This window comes from Lissotriton helveticus, chromosome 11 (assembly GCF_964261635.1).
Source record: "Lissotriton helveticus chromosome 11, aLisHel1.1, whole genome shotgun sequence".
Lineage (NCBI taxonomy): Eukaryota > Metazoa > Chordata > Amphibia > Caudata > Salamandridae > Lissotriton > Lissotriton helveticus.
This window is the reverse complement of record NC_136072.1, coordinates 118,713,488-118,736,889: the sequence shown is the minus strand read 5'-3', so window position 1 is coordinate 118,736,889 and position 23,402 is coordinate 118,713,488. Positions and strand designations below refer to the sequence as shown.

General features: G+C 45.5%; 1 protein-coding gene and 1 long non-coding RNA gene across 2 annotated transcripts in view; both read right to left on the bottom strand.

Moving 5' to 3' along the window:
* LOC144791521 (uncharacterized) overlaps nt 1–21,903 on the bottom strand; it is a 61,183-nt gene extending 39,280 nt beyond the window's left edge. Inside the window, exons 1-2 of the long non-coding RNA XR_013602411.1 lie at nt 21,731–21,903; nt 9,985–10,132 (exon numbers count right to left, since the gene is read on the bottom strand). This is a non-coding gene — a long non-coding RNA (uncharacterized LOC144791521). The remainder of the gene's footprint in view (nt 1–9,984; nt 10,133–21,730) is intronic.
* Nucleotides 10,695–14,451, bottom strand: SOX2 (SRY-box transcription factor 2). The gene has a single exon (XM_078665776.1). It carries the CDS (start codon nt 12,732–12,734, stop codon nt 11,760–11,762), a length of 975 nt encoding a protein of 324 aa, XP_078521902.1. The 5' UTR covers nt 12,735–14,451; the 3' UTR covers nt 10,695–11,759.
* Nucleotides 21,904–23,402: the final 1,499 nt, after the last annotated feature.

The window sequence follows — 23,402 nt, the reverse complement described above, 5'->3', positions numbered from 1 at the left end:
GACTCGCCCCCCTGAATCGTGGTATATAGGTACCTCAACCACAAAATGTATTTTTCTTGTCAAATGAATCCCCAAAAAATCACTGTGCAGTCTCATATTAAACAGAAACTGGTAAATAGATGTTGGGTGATTTCCTTAACACTAAGGGACAGGGCAGGAGCCGTACAGATGTGGGCCCGAGTCTTTTATTTTGACATTATAACTTGGATACATGAAATGTTTCAATGGTTCTGCATGTTTCACCCAATGTACAATCAAAAGGAGACAGAACTGGAAAAATTGCATTGTAAAAAGGACCATTCAGAATGAATAGACACCTCTATACTGGAAATGGCTGTGACCTTGTCACTTACACACTGCAGCCATCCCTCCTGAGAGTAACTGAGCGGCAAAGGGAAAAATGAAATCAGAAAAAAAGTGGTCTAAACTGCAGTCCTATCTAAATACATCTCTGTCCCAAATCAAATTACTGTAACTAATTATGAGTAGTACTTGTTAAAATGCATGCAATGTACATTTAAGAAAAAGTGCTAGCATTCTCTGTATCTGATTTGACATTTTAATAAGGAAGACCTTTTAAAGAACACAGACACCATCCATTACGCAGTTATGTTGTAGGCACCAAACTCTAGGTTAAACTTTAAATGTGCAATCTCATAGAAACAGGTAGGAAGCCATTCAGGGCAGGAATATGTCCCTGCAATGGGGACATTAATTAGACCAAGGGTAACAATAAACGCCAATGTAAGTTGGAAACTTGAGAAAACAAAGCCCAATGTCCTAATCTTAAACTTCCCAAGTTGTGTTTTTTCTCCTCCTGGGGTTCAAAAATGGAAATAACCCGGATATGTTGTGTCCTTTTCAAACACCAGCACAACCTTGTAGGCTCTCTTTTATGTTCATCGCCTTGCTATGTCCCTATCAACCAGAAGCAAGTTCCTGCATATCTCTCTGGTGTGTTCATTGCCTTGCCATTTCCCTGTCAAGCAACATCACAGCCCTCTACATCTCTATTCTATGTTCATTGCCATGTATGTCCCTTTCAAACACCAGCACAACCTTGTAGGCTCTCTTCTCTGTTCATCGCCTTGCTATGTCCCTATCAAACATGAGCAAGGTCCTACATATCTCTCTGGTGTGCCATTGACTTGCTATTCCCCTGTCAAGCAGCATCACACAGCTGTACATCTCTCTTCTATGTTCATTGCCTTGTTTGTCCTTGTCAAACACCAGCACAACCTTGTAATCTCTCTTCTACGTTCATCACCTTGCATGTCCCTATCAAACAGAAGCAATGTCCTGCAGATCTCTCTACAGTGTTGATTGCCCTGCTATTTCCCTGCCAAGCAGCTGCACACTCCTGTACATCTCTCTTCTATGTTCATCGATGTACCCCCCTGTACGTCTCTCTTGTATGTTCATCGCCTTGCAATGTCCCTATCAACCAGAAGCACGGTCCTGCATATCTCCCGCTGCATTCATTGCCTTGCTATTTCCCTGGCAAGCAGCAGCACAACCCTGTACATCTATCTTCTATGTTCATTGCCTTGTTATGTCCCTGTCAAACAACAGTGCCACCATATACGTCTCTCTTCTATGTTCATCGCCTTGCTAAGTCCCTATTAAACAGAAGCATGGTCCTGCATATCTCTTTCTGTTCTGTTCATTGTCTTGGTATTTCTCTCTCACACAGCAGCACAGCCTTGTACATCTCTATCTAGGTCCTGGGTAACTAGGACCACCCCCAGAACTATGTGTTAACTCTGTATCTTATTACCAATAAGTCCTACTGTTACGAACTTTTCCTCCTCCATAATTGTCTTTCGATGATCGCCTTTATTTGTTACGTGTCTTTTTGTTCACCTTTTCATTCCTCTTACTGTAAAGCATTCTGCTACCTTCGGGTCTTGTTAGCGCTATAGAAAACTTCTAAATAATAATAAATAATCTCTCTTCTATGTTTATCTACATGTCGCCTTGTAGATCTCTCTTCTATGTTCATCACCTTGCTAGCTCCCTATTAAACGGAAGCAAGGTCCTGCATATCTCCCCGCTGCATTCATTGCCTTGCTGTTTCCCTGGCATGCAGCAGCACAGCCCTGTAAATCTGTCTTCTATGTTCATGGACATGTCGTACCGCCTTGTAGGTCTCTCTTCTATGTTCATTTCCTTACTATGTCCCTATCAAACAGAATCAAGGTCCTGCATATCTCCCTGCTGTGTTCATTGCCTTGCTATTTCCCTGTCACGCAGCAGCACAGCCCTGTACATCTCTCTTCTATGTTTACTGCCACTGAGATCTGCCTTTAACACCCTGAGCAGAAATTCAGCAGCCAGCCAGCATTGGTTTAGCTTGGATTGCTCGTGTAGCTCCGGCATACAGGCTGGCTCCTCTCCCACAGTGTGTGATATTCATCTGGCTCTCAGCGAGCAGCGGGGGCTGGTGCCATTTATTGCCAGGGTGAAAAGTTTTCCGGTTACATGGCTTTTCATAAGCAAACATGGAGCCATTTTCATCCGTGCAACGCATCAGCAGCTGTAGCCAAAAGGGCTTAATCTGTCTCTTGCAGCAGCAGCAGAGGGGAGATACCGAGGCGCCTGCAAAGTAGGGCAGAGAGCAGCTAAGAAAAGGGTGCAGCGCTCTCACCATCAGAAACAACTGGTGAATAACTGGGAAACATGTGTCTCCAAATGCCCCTTGCTCAAAAAAAGTAGTGAAGCAGCTGCAATGCCTCTCACAGAAAAGTGCTTCAACACCTCATCAGGGAGGCAAGCACTACATAAATGCAAACCTTTCCCTTTTCTATCCCTCCACTATCCTTCTCAATCCAAATAACTAACTAACATATCCACCGCTCAAATAATTTCATATTTCACTATACTAATTCACCACTAATCCTATATAGGTTCCGGAGTCGCGTGCTACTCGCTGAAAAAGCGCTTCAACACCTTGTCAGGGGTAGTAAGAGGTAGATCAATGCAATTGCAATACAATACAATACAATACAATGCTGAATGTCTCTCTCGCCTGCACTTTGATGCTGTTCACCACCCTGACGATGTAAATGTAAATCGATACTTGTATAGCGCACTACTCACCCGCAAGGGTCTCAAGGCACTTGTACGAATACCGCTGTGGAACCCATCCTGGCTTTCCCTGTGAGGTGTCCACTCCTAAGCACCCCCAAGGTGGAGGCCAGGCACCTCTAGCATTGTGGGGGCCATTGTGGAGATTAAGCAAGCTATTGCCCAGAGTTGCAGAGTGGGACTCTATGATTGGAATAGGCACAGAGGCGAGAATTATCAGGTCCGTGGAATTTTTTAGCTCAAGACCCGCCGAGGCGGGTATTTGAACCCTGGTCCTGGGCTAGACCTCTGCATCAGGGTCTGCCGCTCTAACCATTGAGCCACACTTCTCCGATGGAAACTTCCTGAACCCGTTAGTGCTACGTCCCACCTTACCCTGTGTTAAGGCGCTCTGTCGCATTGCACAGGTTGGGCATGCTCTTAAGAGAACATCAATAAATGAACAATAAAGCACCTGGCTAGAATTCCCTAGTACAATTGTAAATCCTAATATTAAAAGAAGGAGTAATAATCATAACATGTTTGTATATAGCGCTATGTGGCGACGTTTTGCCATTTCTGAGCCTGTAATTAACAGGTTAAGCTACTGCCCAGTTTACCGGACTCAGAAGGATGAGCGGTTTTCCATTTTGAGGTCTTGGAGTCATCACAGGCATCAGGGGCGAGAATCCAATGCCTGTAGCCACACCAGAGGGCCGACCTCGAAGCTAGGGAGCCAGGTTCGAGTCTCAGCAGGGACGCTCAACAGCCTGTGATTCTGGGCACATCATTTTAATCTCCTGTGATTCTGGGCACATCATTTTAATCTCCCCATGCCTAAAAATTTTTACGTGTTAGTCTGTGACGCAACTGGTGCTCATGTAAAGCGCTCTGATACCTTCCTGTGGAGTTTGCCCTATAGATAACTCCCCCCAAAAAAACACCACAACAAAACACGGATTTTAACCTGGTTCATGAAGGCTGCCCTGCCCAACGTACGGGTTAACCTGCTCTAGCTCGTGCTGTGCTGGCCTGCCCCAGGGCAGGGAGCACTCACAATTAGCTGTACAGGTGTTTTGTAAAGGCGCACCCGCCCACCACGGCTGTCCTATAGATTTGTGGTCTCGGGCTGTGGGAATACGTCAGCGTGTGTGTGGGTGCCAGGCTGCCGGCACTGTGTGGCCTGTTGTGTAGTGTGTGTTTTTGGCAGCAGCCAGAACCAGTGGAGTGACGTAAGATGATGCCCCCCCCCCCCATGAAGAATCTTTTGAGGGGCCCCTTGAGACTCGATAAGTCACAGATATGTTTAGGCCTTAGGCTCAATTGGGGTCCCCTGAAGGGTGGGGCTCCCTGGGCACAGTAGGGGCTTTGGAAATCTTGCTCACGCCCCTTCCAGGGCCCCCCTTTACACGCACAACACCATTTTGCACCTGGTTCAGAGGAACGCCGCCATTCACCCCAAAACACTCGAGTAGTGGCGCCTTTCCTGCCTTAAGGCACCCCAAATCACCATATAGTAAATCTCCCACCCTTTCAATACTTGTCACTGCCCACGTCGGAAAGCCATTTTAAATCCCCGCGAAGGCTTCAGTTCTGTGACTGGCGTACCTTTAGACATATTCCGAAAAAAATATATAAAATTACCAAACGTCCGTGTTCTAGAAGTTCGAAGTTAGAAAACAAAACAGAAAGCGTAGCTTTTATTGGCGCAATAAAAACACATAAAAAGTAAAGATTTAACCAGTCTTTGTCACTCAATGCAATCCTTTTTTGGTCAAGGGACGGGGAGGTCGATATTGGAAACATAAAGGCTTTTTTGGCCCTGCCCCGAGGCGAATATCTGCTTCTGCGGGGGCTGGGCATCTGTGCTCTCGGATACCTTCGCAGGACTTTTTATTTCACACGTAAAATCAACAGATAAATCAAAGGACAGAAAGTGCGCGCACAAACAAACATTCACATATTCTCCAAAGGACGATAAAGGCGTCAAACTGAAAGGTTCCTGGCTGGCACCTGTACCCGACAGCAGGCTGTGGGGTTTTCCAAATATTTAGAGTGAAAAACGACACGCATGAGAAGGAAAGGGCCTGGGGATACTGCGGTGTCCTGCATGATGAAACACCCAGGCTGCCCTGCGGCCCGCCTTTACTCCTGTACTGTGTTTGTTGTAAGCCGCTAGAACAACTCTGAATTAGCTGATACGGTCAGCTGTTGAAGGGCCTTATACCATGAGCACTAGCATATAGTCTTACAGGCATTTTAAATGTATTTTTAATTTCAGCTTCTTAGATTCGCGCGTTCTGCAGACCACAAACGCGCACACATAAATTAAATTAAAACATTCTTTTGGGTAAATTGCGTTTCATCCACATTTTCTTTTCGCAACAGACTTCTGCGGTCTGGTTCCAGCTCTCCTATGAAATGGGATTGCTTAAAAGCTTAAAGAAGTGATTCCCCGGCAGATTCTTAAGAGACGCAGCCCCGCTGACGTCACCGGGGACATTAGCATACCGAGAGAGGATGCTGAGTGTCTGGCTGAAGACGATAACGTGCTCCCGAGGAATTGGGCGATTGTTTTTAATACAGTAATTATTTATCTGTCTTGTGCAATTTTGCGATTTGCAAGAGCTTATGAAAACTGTTTTTTTAGTAAAGAAAAAAAGACTATACAAACACTATTGGGGGGGTATTTACTTTCTAATGTGTGCTTTCTTATTAGGGTTTTGTGTTAATTTTTGGAAATAGTGCATATTATCAGAATATTACTCTGTGCGAAATCAGTGCACTGTAGGTGTGCATACTGCACTACATAGGCGTGTGCTAGGGAGAGACCCAGGCACAGGGACCCCCACCCTCTCCCTACACAGGCAGATATTCTGCATAAAGGGCGATTGTGACCACCAGAAACACATCTCCCCTAAACTGAAAGACCAATATCCATCTTCAAAATTATAAGACACAATTTTGGGTAAAAGGATGGCAAGCAAATGGTTAGAAAATCTACATTTCGTGTATTGAACCGAAACAATATGTCCAGAAAACAAAGTTTCATACCCATGTTTGTCCATTTACAAAGATACGGAGGGAAGTGCGTTCAGAACCAGAAACCTAAAAAACTTCAAGATACTCCAAAGAAAACCTTTTCTGAGTATGAAGCCGGCTCTAATAAAGACTGCTCACTTGAGGCATTTATCATTAAAAAGCCAAAACGAACTATGTAGGGAGCGATTCTTTGTTACTCAGCTTCACGTGACTCTTTTTTGGACACGAATGAACTATAAATTTAACCCGTCAGAATTAAAACTAACCTTTAAACGAGTCGGGAGTCCTTTCCCACTCCTGTGAGCCCTCCCTCGGGGGTGAACATGCTACAAATCTACAGCGAGTAATAACAAACTCAGAAAATCTAAGAAGCGTTCATGTGATTGGCTGTCGCATAAGGGAGTAAATCATACAGTGCTACAGAGCCTGGCATACTTCTGGTTTTGGGGGACAGTAAAACAAGAAACCTATAGATTTCTAAAATGTGAATGAATGGCTGGTCTCTCGAACGCCACGCCCACTCTGGGTATGATGTCACACTTTCCAGAGCATCGCTAACAAAAAAGTCAGATTATTAAATGTTTTTTTTTATTTTATCAAAATGACACATTGGAATATCTCTTTCTGGTCTAATGTCCAAAAAGATAACAAACGTGGCGGCTTCGCGGATTCGAGCTCTACTACTTGGCCCTGGAGTCGTGGGAACTGCCGGGCCCTGGGCATGTGACGTCAGCGGAAAATAAAACTGGGGCCAGCATCTATCCATGTCTGTATAAATCCCACACACGCACAACACACACTAAATCTTTGTTCGTTATCGTTTGCATCACGAATGAACTATATCACTTATATGGATGTCACAGTCAAAAACACCCCAATACCCGCCACCTTAAATACCCCCGACAGACACGCCCACATTGCTGAACTGCGCAGAACAAAGCAAAGATTCCAAATTAAGATGAAACATGTATGAAGTACACTACAGACGTCTGTCATGCTCCGAGCATACAGCACGTGAACAGCGTTTAGGTTTAAATAAAACTTGATTTATGCAAACACACAGCCACGGGTCCGCGCCAATTCCATCCCAAGGCGCAGGAGCTTAGTATTACTACGCTTTTTGTAACGACTGCATTAAAAAGCATCCGAAAGGGGCCTTTTAATCGATGAACTGCAACTAAAATCCGTGCTAATAGGGCGTAAACTTAATTGTTCAGTATTGGAGTTTTTGTGCCCAAGCTAAATAAAGTGCTATAAAAAACGACCTGAAATCTGTTCTTTCTGAAAGGGCTTGTTCTGTTGTTTGTGTCTTCCGCAGGACTGGTGGACTGAAGAAACCGTAAAAATGTGTTTTACATGTCAGATCCCTGTAGACGGATTCATTTTTCAGACACGTGCAACTGGTAATGTCGATTTTATTGCCAGTCTTAATTACTAGCCCGGTTTAAACTAAAATATGGGCCCCGGAGCAGGGCTCCGCCTCGCACACTCGAATCATTCGTTGTTTTATTCAAACTTGAACTACAGGGTAATAAACCCTTCTCCTTAATTACGATTCTTTTTAACTCTCCTGCATCTGAAAGCACTAGATTTAAAGTGGGTAGCTATGCAAAGCGGCCGCCCCTTAAAATGCAGGGAAAAAAGCACGGGTCTTTCAGTTACAAACTTCGGGAGAAGAACAGATCCTTGTAATTTAAATCTGAGTCTTAGATTATGCTAAATAGGCCATCGACCCCCATTCAAATTCACACCTCCCGGCACTTAGGAAGAAACTGGCAGCCATTGATAAACAAGCCGAGCCACAACAACGGGCGAGGTGACTGCTCCCCGGGGGTGGCCCTGAAAGAAGCAGCACGGCTCCATGCACCTTCAAGAGGCGCGCCGTGTGCCCCTGGGCATTGACCAGAGAGGAAACAGTCATGCGCAGTCCCCGTAGCCCGTAGAGCGCCCACATTACAGCGCCCAGAAAATGAATGATTCCGGATGTCATTGTACCTGTGTCACCTCGGCATAGGACTGTCGCCTAAAGTCACTCGCTTTTCTTGAATCCTGAGGCAACGTGGTTTGGAAGAAACAAGTGCATGTGGGAAAAGGCAAGCCATGTATACATGAACACGCACACACCAAGGGATACATGAACACACGCATCATGTTACATACAGCCATCTGTCAGAAAGTGTTACACATATACTGATTGAACACACAACAAAAGTACTTATACCTACAATTACGTAGCAGCTAGACACAAATAGGAGAAAATATATCTGTAGCACGAAATACAATATTTTGAGAAAGTGTTTTTCCCGCCCCGTCCCTTTTTGTCCCAAAATCACATGTACCGCAGCTGAACGGATCCCAATTCTACACACCATGCACAACTCATACACGTACAATACTACAAGTAGGACACGTGTAGCCGGGAGTCACAGAAGCACAGTGTGTGTAAACGTGTATCCGTTGCCCAGGCCGCCGGGCACACAGTTTGTTAACGTTACACTGTGGCGCGGCCCCACCACCAGGGAAAGGACCGCAGGTGCCGGGCTCAGCCCCTCCTCACAAAAGGAACCGCCGGGACAAGCGCCACTACTAGCAGAATAAATAATTAATTGAACCGCTGCTCTTTGACCCCCTGAAAGTCCAGTAGGGACGCGTTTGTAGTAATAATACCCCTTGTCAAATATTCATTTAGCGGTTAATGTGAGCCCTTTCCCCCTGGGACGGGCTGTAATAGCAGCTTCTGAAACCTTGGCAGAGCGCGGCTCTAATCTAGCTCTCGGCTGCGGCCGACACATGTTGACACCCGCCTGCATCAGGGGCCGCGCCGGGATCCCGTCCTCGGGCGGGTGTCACCCCGGGGGGGGGGGGGGGGGGGGGGGGGGGATGCCTGGGGGAAGAGAAGAGGGTCACCCTCCTCAGGCCCTGAAAATACACAACAAGGCCACACAAATGCTGCCCGCACCCCCGAACGCAGTGTAAATACTGCTTAAAGAACCAACTAGCTCTAGAGAGTGGCACAATAAAAACAATACTCGATATTAACGCTACGTCCCCAGATAGAGTATTTCTACTTAAACATAGCCACATACATTAATCACCCGACAATAAACCTGGCCAATTGAATATCCGCCTCTACTGTCCTCTTCCAACATTGCCGAACCAATTCTTTTTCTGTGCACATGTTTCAACATCACAACATGCACCCGGCATCCAAATGATGTAAACATTGTTCTGAATTAAGTTAGCAAAACCCGCATCCGCATCAAATACCTTTACCTTCTTCCCATTGGGACATGTAGAATTGCACCTGTTACCATAACAAACATAATAAAACAACTGCCCGGTGTATTTTTTAAGGTAGGTCTTCACTGTTTACAGAAGTACATATTCCAAGGGTAAAAACTGAAATACTTGAGCCACACGACTCAGAATCCGCTAAGCCATACTTTCCAATAAAATGACCATTCCTTATAGATATGAGGCATTAACAAGGGAAAACAATTCTAATATTTACGCTGGGATCGTCAATAAAACTTCTCTTTCCATCCGAAGCCTTTAGCAAAAAATAATATTTTCTATGCAATCTAAATTCTGTCTAGTTTGGAGCATAAAGGGCACAAAGAATCCAAAGCATTGGCCAGGATATGAAAGAGATCTGATTTAATTAAATACTGGAGTGACAGGGAACTTGCTCATATTCTCGCACTTAAGGAAAAGTATTAATTAACATTCCTCCGGCTGGATTTAAAAACACACACATAACTTTTAAGAAATGTTGTACATGCTGGGGCAGACGGGTGTATTTGCGGGATATCTGAGAGTTCACAGCACCACAATGAACTGTCACGTGTCATTAGATTGTACATAGTAAAATTCTACCTCTTGGTTCGAAGTGCTGAGGTCTTCTGCACATTGTGTCAGGCATCATTTCATCTTCTCTTGGCGTTTTGCCATCTTGATACCTTTTATCCAGCCTCCTCCTCTAGCTTTATCCGAAATCCTCCTCTAGCTGGACACCCGCTGGCCTCTTAGGTACAAGATTTAAAACACAAGGAAGGTTACGAAGAGTGAAGAGCGCAGTGGACGTCTCAGTTTTGTATCAGGAAGCACAATCAGGCATTTGTTTTGTTCCCAAATTACCAGAACCAATTGAGTGACGCAAACACCACAAGTTCACATGCAATTGTAAAGTGCTCGTAAGGCTTGCACGCTCTCTTCCATCAGACTGCCTACGGCCACCTTGCAAGAACAGAAAATCAGCACCCTTTATCTGGCCTCTGACTTCCAAAATAAATCATTCATCTCGACTCACTCACCACCTGTGCGCTGGCAACACTTGGGACACATCTTACACCACCATACATGTAAGGATAACAATGGTTATGTACTCCTAAGAGCATCTCACTGTGTAGGTCAACATGACCTGTAATCTAGCACACATAAATAGCTAAATATGCTTGGAAATATTATCTGGAATTTGTGTCGACATTTTGAACTGTTTTAAAACCGTGCGATCCCTTCGAGGTTAACAAACTATTTGCAGCTGGAAAGATGAACAGGAATGCAAGAATTGATTCAAGACTCAAAGATAATGTTACAGTCCATATTTCAAAAATTTATTTATCTCAAACTGTGCATAATGGAGTAAAAACGTAAGTTGAAAATGTACCTGTTATAATGATGTTATTAGTTCAAATATATACATGGACTGCCGGCAAACTGATGCAAAAATAACAGAAAGCCGAAACTTTTAGAGTACAACTACGAAAAAATGAGGAAGAAACTTAAAATAGCATCACAATAATTTTACAGAAATATTACAAACCATAAGAAAATATTTCAAACACAGTTGTTTAATGTTGCTTCTGTTTTACGGAAAATGATGATGAAAGGCGATGCCATTATAAATTATGAGATTGGAAATGTGCACGGCCAGGTGTTTCGCTGCATAAAAAAAGTGGCAAAGCACATGAAACGCAATCTGACTTTTGTCATTAATTTAAAAGCAGACGTTTTTCCTTCTAGTTATGACTCTAATTGTCCTTTGCCCCACCCTCAAAAAAAACAATTTCTAAACAGTTCAAATGTCCCAAATCTTGAACATTTGTGTTTGACAGCTGCCTCTGATTCCAGCTGAATTCTAAAAAATATAAACACAAATGACTGGCAAAATCATGAGCTTGTAAAAACAAAAATCGAACATTCTTCCTGATTGCCACGTTTTTGAAATCTTGATAAATACTGTACAAAAAATGTATCCGCAAATATATATAAAAAAACATGTTTCATTTCACCCCACTTCCCCCAGCTCTAAAGATGTTAAGAATGCCGGTGAGATCCTTTTTTTTAACAAGTAGCTGGCAAATATTAAAACATGTTCAATCTATGTTTCTCTGTGTCTTTTAAAAGTTTTGATTTTTCTAGCCCTAAGAGCTCATCGGGGAGGGGTTAGAGATGGAGCAGAACCTCCACTTGGAAGTTGGCGAAACTTTCTGAAAAGTTCTGTTACCGGTCAGATAAGTTCTATACATTGTTTATTTTTTTTAATTATCTTTTTTTCCACTTTCCTCCCAGCAAGATGTTTTTTTGTTTTTTTTTCTTCTCTGTACAAAAATAGTCCAAAATAGAGAGTGCTGCTGGGGGGGGGCTCATTGTCACATGTGCGAGAGGGGCAGCGTGCCGTTTATGGAGGAGGGCACGGGCGCGCTCTGGTAGTGCTGGGACATGTGCAGTCTGCTCTGCGCCGCCGCCGCCGCCTGCTCCTGCACGTCGGCCCCGGGCAGGTACATGCTGATCATGTCCCTCAGGTCCCCGGCCTGGTGGCAGCCCGGCCGGGAGTGCGACGACGACGAGGTGACCACGGGCGGGCTGGACGAGCTGGACTCGGACTTGACCACCGAGCCCATGGACATGCCGCCCCCGCCGCCGCCGCCCCCGCCGCCCTGCTGCGAGTAAGACATGTAGGAGCCGTTCATGTATCCCTGCGCGGCGGCGGCGGCCGCGGCGGCGGAGGGATTCATGGCGTTGTACGGCAGCGCGCTGACGTCGTAGCGGTGCATGGGCTGCATCTGCGCGGCGGCGCTCAGCCCCGGGTGCTGCGCGTAGCTCAGCTGCTCCTGCATCATGCCGTAGCCGCCGTTGGCCCAGCCGTTCATGTGCGCCGCGTAGCTGTCCATGCGCTGGCTGGAGTTCATGCCGCCCACGCCGCCGCCCACCGAGCCCATGCCGTTGCCGCCGGGCGGCCCGAGGAGCCCGCCGGGCAGCGTGTACTTGTCCTTCTTCATCAGGGTCTTGGTCTTGCGCCGCGGCCGGTACTTGTAATCCGGGTGCTCCTTCATGTGCAGCGCCCGCAGGCGCTTGGCCTCGTCGATGAAGGGCCGCTTCTCGGCCTCGGAGAGCAGCTTCCACTCGGCGCCCAGCCGCTTGCTGATCTCCGAGTTGTGCATCTTGGGGTTCTCCTGCGCCATCTTCCGACGCTGCCCGCGGGACCAGACCATGAAGGCGTTCATGGGCCGCTTCACCCGGTCCGGGCTGTTCTTGTTACCCCCTCCGCCGTTGTTGGAGGCCGGGTTGGCCGAAGTCTGCTGCGGGGCGGGCGGCTTCAGCTCGGTCTCCATCATGCTGTACATTCTGGCTCGCGCTCTGGAACCTTCGGGCCGGGGTGCGCAACGGCCGCGGAGGCGACGGTTGGAGCGTCGCGCGCGCCCAGAGCCGCCGCTCTCCCCCTCAGACGGCGGCGCTCACCTTCCTGTCAGGCCGCTCGCGCGCTTCTCTGCGCTCCGGGCCAGTCAGACCGATGCCTCTTCGCTCTTTTTTTCCAGAGATCCGACTTTTGTGCACTCCTGCTCGGTCTGTTTTTTAATGAGGTGATGTTTTCCGGCACCTCACGGGACTTTTCTCAACTTGTTTCGCTGGGCGACTTTTTCGTCACAGTTTGTTCCACTTCAGGTTTTTTTTCAAGTCCCCCTGAGGTGATTATTTTTTTGTTTTTTTGGTTCGCCACTTCTTGCAGGTCCTTTTCAAACGTGGACCTGAGTTCTCTCAGTTTCTGCCCGAGGCTTCGGACTCCTCCGCTGCAAATTACTTTTCTTCCTCCGAGTTTCAGTTATCACAACAAAAGTTCACTGGCGCTGGAAGAGGACCTTCTGCTTTCTGGATGAACGCTGCACTTTTGTTTTCGAATAGTCCATTGGTGATCTCGCTTTTTTTGTGTCACCGTTTTCGCACCATTCTATCGCTTTCAAAGTCTGTCAATAAAAGTGAGCCGGAGGACTACTTTCTCTCTCTGTCGCCGGATTCAACGGTGCCTGTGTCCGCGCGCCTGTCTCTTCTTTTGACAACTCCCGGAGAATTTTTTTGAAACAAGTTAATAGACAAACCGTCCACCATGTGATGATAGTGTAAGGGGAGGGAAGGCCTGTCAGAGCGAATAAATGCGTTTCAGGCGAACCAATCAGACCGCGTCAGCCCCGGCAACCCCATAGCAGCCATTTAAGCACGCGCGGGGTTTTGCATGAAAGGGGGCGTGGACGGCGGCGAGAGGGCAGGCGCTGGGCGGGACCATGGAGGCTGCACCTGCGACCAATAGGGAGGCGGTGTCTGGGTTTGCAACAGGTCCGTGCCCGCCTGTTGTAGGAAGTGTGGACACCGCTGCCTGGGTCCATGTGCACAGGGGGTGAGATCTTCGGTGGGAGAAGGAGGCCGCTGAGGCTGCCCAGTTTTCACGCAGATCACTCACTGAAGTGCTCCTAAAGCAGGCCGTCTACATATGCCAAAGAAATAAGATAATGCATTACACACACTATGAAACTCCGTAAGTTTTGTGCCTATCATCCTGATGGGTTTGGAGTGTGAAACCGGTAGATCCATTCGTTTCTAACAGGGAAATGCATCTGATGTTTTCCTCAGAATAAACACGTATGACCCAATTGCTTTGAAAATACTTTTGTAATATGTATATTGTGTTCGTTTGCAATAAAAACAATCTTCCAGTTCTGAGTCTTTTGTATTTTAAGGAATTCAGATCCCACTGTTTTCAAAGAAGCAGACATGTATCAGAGGTCACTTGGGAAGGTGCCAGAAAGTTTGACTAAAGTTGCAGATACATACAGAAAAACACACGATGACGTATAAATGTTGTTAGTCTTCAGCCACAAAAATAGTGGGAAGCTTGGGTGTCGCGGTAAAGTTGCTGCTATAGACGCACAAAGTCCCTTGCACTTAGTGCCGAATGGGGATGTTGTTAATGAATGCTCGTGTTTCCCCCCCCCCTTCTTCCCAGAAAATAATCGCCCTTTCACACAAATAAAGGAGACTGCGAGCAGTGGCCCGGGGTTTGCAGGTGTTTGCTGGCTTCCCTGGCAGTCTCCTCAGATGCCAGTCCAACCCCCTCCTCCTCCTTCCCCCCCTTCATCAGCCCAGAGTCCTTCTATTCAAACGGAAAAAGCTCCCCTAGCAACGGAATGGCGCTTAAATCCTCAATAAGGGTTAGTGTGTCAGATGGGAGGGGGGAAGCGAAAGGCATCAAGAAGGGGGTTATATCTACACAAATGACATAATATTTTAAGTAGCCAATAATTGCATTTTACAGTGTGGGACACCGGTCTCCACAAACCACCTAAAATAGAACCAAAGCCAGACTTTTTACTGTTTTGTAATTGATTTTTTAAAAATTATTCTTAAATTAGCTTTGTCTACATCTCTTGGGTAATAACACGAACAGTTTGCTTGTTTTTTTTTTCATTTTATCGGAAAATGTTAACATCTATTATCTGATACAATTATAAATAGAAAAATCATTGCTGCCTGCATTGTGAAGAACACGGCTTTGGGGAAACCGGCAGGGGGAATAGAGGGGTGTGTGTTTGTATTGGGGGCGGGGGAGGCGAACGCTAGAGTGTAATTTTAGACTGTCCCATTGTGAGAATGTTAAGATCTCAATAGAGGCAGCGTCAATACCAAGAGAAATCGCCGCACGTCCGTTACAAATAGATAGTTTTGTTTCTCTTGTTGTCACTACACGCTGCTGAACAAAGGCTCGGCTAAGTTTACTTCCACTCTTGTTGGGGTCTTTGAGGCTAAAATTCACTTGACAACAAATACAAAAAAGAAAGCCTTCTGCCAAACCTTCTTTGTCGAGTGCTTACTCGATCTGTTGTACTTTCACGTTAGATTAAAAAACAAGTCACTTGTGCGACAACCCGTTTTAGTGTTAGCATTCAATGCCCAATCCAGCTGATAATCAGCCGGGCTCCAATCACATTCAAAAGACAGCCTAATTCACGCTTTTGACCATGTCCTCAAAATGCCGTTTGCTTATTATCATTAATAAAATATACCTTCGGATATATTTTAGTTTCCCTATTTCCCTTTAGTCCACAGTGAAATATTAGTCTGTGTGCCATTTATGGGTCAAGATATGCGCATTCTGATGATCCCTCCTCAATTCACGGGAAACTATCGTAAACGTTTATATTTAAATTATTCCGTGGGTTACAGCAAACGTTAGAATGATCGTGAACAGCAAAGTGTACGTAGCGTTTGGCTCCCCTTAGTAATAAGTAATTATAGCTGCGGCGTTAGCGCTCCGTCTGCTGGCCAAAGTTGGGTAGTGCATCTTTCAACGAATTGAATCTAATTCTTAACGAGGGGTTCACAACGACAAAGGTTTCCAAAGATACGATATATATATATATATATATATATATATATATATATATATATATATATATATATATATATATATATATATATATATATATTACACACTGACATAGGGAGAGAGAGACATACACATTGGAAACTATTTTACTATATGCGAGACAGAAAACTATAGATATATAAAATCAGTATAGTCAAAATGTATGTGGCAATTTTTGAGTTATTTTACTATTTCCTTGTATTTATTTTTACCTAAAATATACAATAAACTTTTCCTCGGCTCAATTCCCTTGCTAGTGTCAAATCGTATATTATTGCGAAATGCGTTCCAATGCAGTGTTCATCTTATATGTATATTATGTATTTCCGACTGTTATGACTGGTTATTTGAAGTTATTCCAAAAGTCTTATTGTACCCGGCATTGCTAGCACGTAGATGCACGGCGAAGGAGCACTTTTTTTTTTACAAACTTTACTTAAATGTTATTTCTTTAATACTTTTTAAATGCAGAATGGTGTAGCCGCCAAAATATGAACAGCTCACCCATTCAGCAAACAATTCTTTATTCACAAGCTTTGCTCCCCTATGGAAGCAAACCATGGAGAAAGTCAATTTTATTTCGCTTCAAATACGACCTATTTTGTGTTCCTGCAAGTAACACACATAAAATCACATTCGACGTTTGACGACACGAGAGGGGGACCGCCTATTTTGTGTCCTCCGCGGAAGTGGAAGGTTTAAGTTGCGGTAATTAAGCGGGAGCTAGCCAAGCATTTTCGTAGTGCGCTGCTTGTTAAAAGCGCTTCTTTTCGGCATCTGCATTTGAGTGTGTTCCCTCCATTCTTAATCTTCTTATGGAAATGAGGGGGAACGGCGGGGAACCTGCGGAGTTGGAGAATGTCCTTGTTAACTGGAATTTCTCAGCATTGCTAATTAGCAGAGTTTGACGACCACCGGTGCCGGGGAAAGCTTCTGTGTAACCACTCGCAAACTCCGGCGAGGGCGAGCCGCGCTCATTTTATTTTGTAATTAAAATCTGAATAGGACCCTATTTGACAGTGAGGGCTACTGGCCTTTTATCTCCTTGTGAAGTAATTAGTGAGTGCCTTGGTGATTTGGGTTCCTGCAAAACGTTAACTAGACCGTGCAATCGGTCTCTTTTTATGACATTTGCATTCATCCGCGTGCTGACATGATTTTGAAATATTCTTGTTCTGCGAGCTTTATGCTGCGCTATTTAAAACTTCTAAGTTTACAAAAAGGAGGATTTTTTGTGGGGAGGGATGTATTTTATGTCCAAAGCAATTTTAAAGGAAAGCCGCTCCCCTTGACGGGGCACTTCAGCATTACCAGGTACATAAGCCTCGGTCCCGGCACCCCCACTGACTCTGTGAATAGCGGCAACTTCCACTGGATTAATTATGTGCAGTGACAAACCGGTGATCTCAGAGGCTTCTGGTTTATTTGAGACAATCAACGACATACATTGAAACGTGAACACACAAACACGTGTGGAAACTGAAGCGGACAAAACAGGATCTTTTCCATCGGGACTTTTTTTGTGCGGCAGATCAAAAGTGCAAACACGCGAAACACAGCCAGGCCAACTGGCAAACGAATGCGCATCGATTTCCGGATAACAGAGCCCGGATAGAAGCGGATGTGCCTAAAGAGATGTAATGGTCACCCTGGGCAAATTACATCCAACAGTAATGTGGTAACTGACAAACTCCCACCTGCCATCACTGTAGCAGTGCACGGGGCAAGTGTCATTCCACTCTCTTTGAAACAAATATATTTAATCGATTATTTAATCTGGGACAATCTCTTTTTGTTAGCGCCCAGAAAGCAAAAAACAAAACACAAAAAAAAACGCTTCATATCTTTGGAATACTTTTATGGGTACACAAAACGTCCAGGGTAATACCAAGTGAGCTAAATAAACTAAATTATTTTATAGATGGTGGAAGGAAAGATTTGGGTCGCAAGGAAGCGCCTCTGGTTTCTTCGTAATGTAATCTAATAACAAAGCCGGTGGGCACTGTGTTCACCTTGTACGTATTAGCTAGACTTATCTGATCTTGCACATAGTTCACATCACATTAGCTTCACACACAGACAATCAATCCAACAACTGTTACACCAGTGGATCCGCACAAACCGACTTGACTTCCATTTATACAGGCTAAATAAGACAGATCGAGTTGTTAGTGGCCCCTGTTGCCTCAGTTCTAAAGGCCCCTCTCAAAGACATGCTCAGTTTGTGTATCTTCTCAATTTCGCCACCAAATGTGCACCTGCACGAGGCTCTCTAGGAAATGAAACATAGACACAATCTCTAAAGTCGCCTTGAAACCCGTTCAGCGGGTTGACACCGACATCAATTCTGTGGTTTCATGTCGCTGATAAAATGCTTGTACATGACCGTACTCCGGTGAAATTCGCGTTCATTTTGTTAAATTTAACACCTAAAGAACACATCCACGCTTCTAGCAATTTAGTTATTTAGTGCCAGAGCACAATCGTATGTATAACGGTTTGGGGTTTTATTGCATTAATAAAAAGAGCAATCCTGGCTATGTGTGCCTGAATAGTCCTGCCTCATATGTGAAACTTCCAGGAGGACTCAGCAAAAATAGTAAAATGTAAGGTTTTAGTATTACGCACGTGCCCCGTCTGTGCCTGTACAGCCGTCTAGACACATGTTATAATAAACTGAGCACCTCCCGGCACTGTCACTCGCACAGGGGCCTAATCCTGATTTATATATAATTCAACGCCATTGTTAAAAATGTTCTGCTACAGAACGGCTCCATTGATAAAACCAGCAGTGATCAGTGCAGGCACAACTTAAGGGACACGTTGTGGCCTTTGAAAGACGTGTCTCTTCCTCAAATCTCTTTCGGATCTTACATGAAGATGGAGCTGCGATTTGTTTTCTTCTTTTTTTAAGAGCTAACTTACCTGTGCTAAGGAGGCACATATCAGGAAAATAGTATGGAATGTGTAGCATATGCTGCTCTGTCATTCCTATACGAGTGTGCTTTATCTGTGTGCAGGGAATATATTCCCCAATAACAGCCACTTCTGCGAGACATAGCAGAGATTCCAAACGCTGCCATATACATCTGTTTCCTTAAAATGCACCTTTGATTTCTGTAAGTTTACTTTGTGTATTTTTTGTAACCTCGGTCGGTGTGGAAACCTGCTACTGAGGTTTATTTTCAAGGCATGTGCAACAGACAATCTGAAGGTCGCAGGTTCCAGCGGGGGAGACTCGGATTTTCATCCTTCTGAAGTCGATATTCGTACGGCCGCTGAGCTTCAGCAACGCAGTGTTATTGTCTAGTGTGGTGACTCTGGGAGCAAGATGTGAATAACGCGAGTAATTTATTGCATGGCTGCTTCAATACCGCATCCCAAGAACGTTATCGAAGGCATTGTAATTCACAGGTGATATATGTGAGCGAGGACAAAAAATAAACTTTGCTAGTAATTTGGTCTTGATGAAGAGCATCAGCAGATGGCTACCACGTGTGTGAAATATTACTGCCTGTATTTTTTATATTTTATGTAATGAAAACAAGAAAGAAGGTGGCACGGAAAACGGCAAGGCACACATAAAAAGTATTTTTAAAGAATGTTGCCGTATTGGCCATTTTCATTTTTTTTTTCCCGACATGGGGATGTCTCTTGGACATCTGTATCTCTGGCCCGTCACTTTGAAAACTTTTCTAGGTGATTTGATATCTGCTCCGCCTCATACAAAGCCACCACTTACACCGTGGGTTATTTCGCCTTCAAAAAGTATCCAACTTTTCACTTCTGAAACGAGCTGGTCACGCAGCGGAGAGCTTTCGGCTCAGATCCCAGGAATGGCGCTGCGCCGCTCGGCCGCGTCCAGCAGGGGGCGCTGAAAGCTACCTTCCCAGCGCCGCGTCACATCTGAGGCGACCCAGCCAGCGGCAGCGGGGCCAGCGTGTGCGCTTAGCAGGGTCGAGCACGCATCGTTAGGCTCCTCGGATAAAAGAGATTAAAAGGCGGGAATCTTCTTTTTTTTCTATTAATTTCTACCGACTAGAAAAATGTCCGGCTCCTACCCTTTGATATTCCCCGAAAGGAATCTTAGATTAGAAAATTCTATAATTTTTACACAACAAGCCACCCTTATCACGGAACGATAATTGAATTAACAACACATTTAAACTGCATGGCTTCGAGGACTTACAGACAGTAATATTGCACTAAAAGAAAGTATTGTGCCCTCTAGTTTAATCAGTTAATGTGGCCTCGTTCCAGAAGCTTAGTTTCATGTAATTCACTTAAAGTTAATAATGTGTGTGAGACCTAGGTATAGCTAAAAGTACACAGGCGTAAGTCTCCGAAATCCAAGGGGACAGAGGTCGGAAGGATGATGAATGCGCTGTATCTGTATATAAATTACAGGTAAACTCCGAAATTAATTATCTATCTATCTATCTATCTATCTATCTATCTATCTATCTATCTGTCTGTCTGTCTGTCTGTCTGTCTGTCTGTCTGTCTGTCTATCTATCTATCTATCTAACTACCTACCTACCTACCTATCTATCTATCTATCTATCTATCTATCTATCTATCTATCTATCTATCTATCTATCTATCTATCTATGTAGCTATCGACATAACGATAGATAGATCGAGATAGACAGACAAATAGATAAATAGACAAATAGATAGACGCTAGATATACATACTTATTTTCGATATTTCTGCATGAGGCACGGCTATAAATACCCATGGCTCCAGATAAAAATACCCTTCACCTGTATTTAAATAGCACGCCTTTAATTGCAGTAGGAGCTGGGGGCACGAGGTTGAAATCAAATTAGCAGCCATTACCAGTCCTTTAACTCCGTGGCGCTTTTGATCAGCGGTAAATTAGCTTTCCAACTAACAAAGGGTCTCTAGCAAGCAGTGGGCAGTAAATAGGACAGCTCGACCTGCCCTCGACACCTTTCCCGGTGTCAATCACAGCTCTGCCTTCAGCCCAATATTAACCTTCCCACGAGCCAGGCTTCCGACCAAACGAAACAAGGGCCAGGAAGGAGTTCGGTCGGGTCGGATTAGAAGCAGGGGTGTCAAAATCAATCTTTTTTCAAACGGGCAGCGCCTTAGAACACTTCCCGGCTGCGTCAAGGAGCGTGACGTGACCAAAGATGCCTGAGGGCAGTGAGGATGGCCGATGAAGGTTGGGGGTAGGGTTCAGGTGTGTTTACGCGTGAAACTCTCTCTTTGTGGGCAGTGGGGTTTGGACAGGTTCGACTGAGCAAACGTGAGCAAATGAGTCGAAACCCGGAGGAAAATACCGCATGTTCTTTGGGATGCCGCTAGGGGGCCGCTGTGAGCCCCTCTGCTGCCACTCGGCTCTCCCTGGCACCGGGCCAGGCACCATCACAGCCTCCCCACTGCTCCGCTCTTACACGGGCTCAGGTACCCCCAGATTTCACTCTTACTGCCAATCTCGGCACAGCAGGCCTGCGCCTCTTAACTACCCAGAGTGCCAGGGCCAGGAGCAGGGACTTGGGGGGGCTTTATCCAGCCCATGCCCGTGTCTGCCGGCCCCATTAACTTGATCACACCCACAGAAATCACCACAGAACATCTACCACGACCCCAAAAGCCCCCCTGCCAAATCAAGCCAGGGCGCTTTTTAAGATCAGCCCTTTCCCGAACAAGCTGTGCGCAAGAACGCGATGACGAGTTCTGGCGTAAAGCGCGCTCTTCAGTTATCTAGGCACTATTCCCTCAGCTTCTAAACGCTACACGCGAGTCGAGGTTAGTGAGAGCAAACACACACATAGCGCTTGAGTCTGGTATGTATGCCAGCTTAACTCAAAGGCAGGGTGGCTCTGAGAGGGGCACTCCTTGCCTTTTGCGGGCTGGCACGCAGGGGAGATGCCAAAGTTTGAATCAGCTGCTTACCTGCCAGTGGGCGAGACGTGTGCCCTGAAGGGTCCAGGGTGCAGGTGGCCACCCCGTGCGTCGTGTCAGGCCAGCAGCGGCTGCGCCTTCCCCGCCTCCCTGGCACTCCAAGCCCCGGCGACCGCCATCCCCGTCCGAGCGCCTCTGCTTCTTCCAGTCCCCAGCCCCGGTTTTTAAACCGCACTCCCTGGAATAAGAAAGCGCGTTTATGGCTTAAAACCCAAATGGCTGTTTTCTTTTAAAAGGAACCGAACGCGCTGTCGACAAACAACAAAAAAATCAGTTATCCTAACACTGCCGCGTGCCCCCACCTCACATAATAAAGCGAAAGCTTTATATTTTTTTTCACTGGGTATTCAAAGATAATTTGATGCCATTGTTTCTGCTACAGATGGTTCTTTTTAATACAATAACACTGCTCTTTGTGCCTGGTACTCACAATACAAATCTAAAGCGTTCTCCTGAATAAGCATTTTGTTCCCTCTTGTATGGCGCCGACAAAAGCTTCCGTGAGGTAATGGATTCTGTTTATTGAAGCCATAGAATGGGGGCTTGATAAAGATTTCTTTTATATGTACACACACACACACACAGGCGCACAAAGACCTCGCAAGGTCGAGCTGATTCGTTAATATTTTATTAAAATATGCTTTCAGGGGATTGTGTTGGCTGTGGCGGTTTTCACTTCAGTTCTGATCTTGCCACAGTTAATGCTTTCTGATTTTATAGCTGCTTTTGTTGCAAAAGGATGTTATCAGGGGTTCGCTGCTTAGAGGAGTGTCTGAAAGGGGGGCGGGGACTGTGGAAATACATTTTTGAAACACAGGAAGTAAAAAACCCACCGATTAGGTGGAAATAAACACTATTTTCCGATTTGTGTGTTTGCTTCTCGTTCAGGGACAGCCACTGAGATGGCGTGTTTCTGTCTATAAAGTTATCTGTTCGTCTGTCAGTCCTTTCATGCACCCATTCTCCAGTCCACCTGAACAATTCATCCATGCAACCACCCACCGATCCCACCGGAACAATCCATCCATCCACCCATACATCCCGCTGGAACAATCCATCCACCCATACATCCACCCATCCTCTGACCCACCAGAACAATCCATCCACCCACCCATTCACCCATTCACCCATCCATCCACCAATCCACCAACCCATCCATCCATCCACGACTCACCAGAACAATCCATCCACCCACCCACCTATCCATCCACCCACCACCCATCCATCCCACCAGAACAATCCATCCACCCATCCATCCATTCACCAACCCACCATCCCACCAGAACAATCCATCCATCCATTCATCCAGATGAATCCATTAATCTATTAATGCATCCATCCCAATCAATCAATCAATCAATCAATCAAACAATCCATCCATCCCTTTTTCTGGGACTCCATGCTCTAGGCAGCTTGGCGCTTTAGCAGAGATGCCCGTCCCGGGCGACTCCCCCTTTCACCCCCCAGGTTGAGTACTCTTTATTTGAGCCAGACTGAAAGCACAGCAACATCCCTACCAGGTGCCTCATATTAACAGCGACATCTCCATCACGTGCTTCCTAATTAGCGCTTTTCCTATTTCCCTGTCCTTGCCTACCTATCTAGCCATCCCCTGCCAATCAATAATCGATCACTTAGCTCGTTTTATGAACACTGCCCCTGT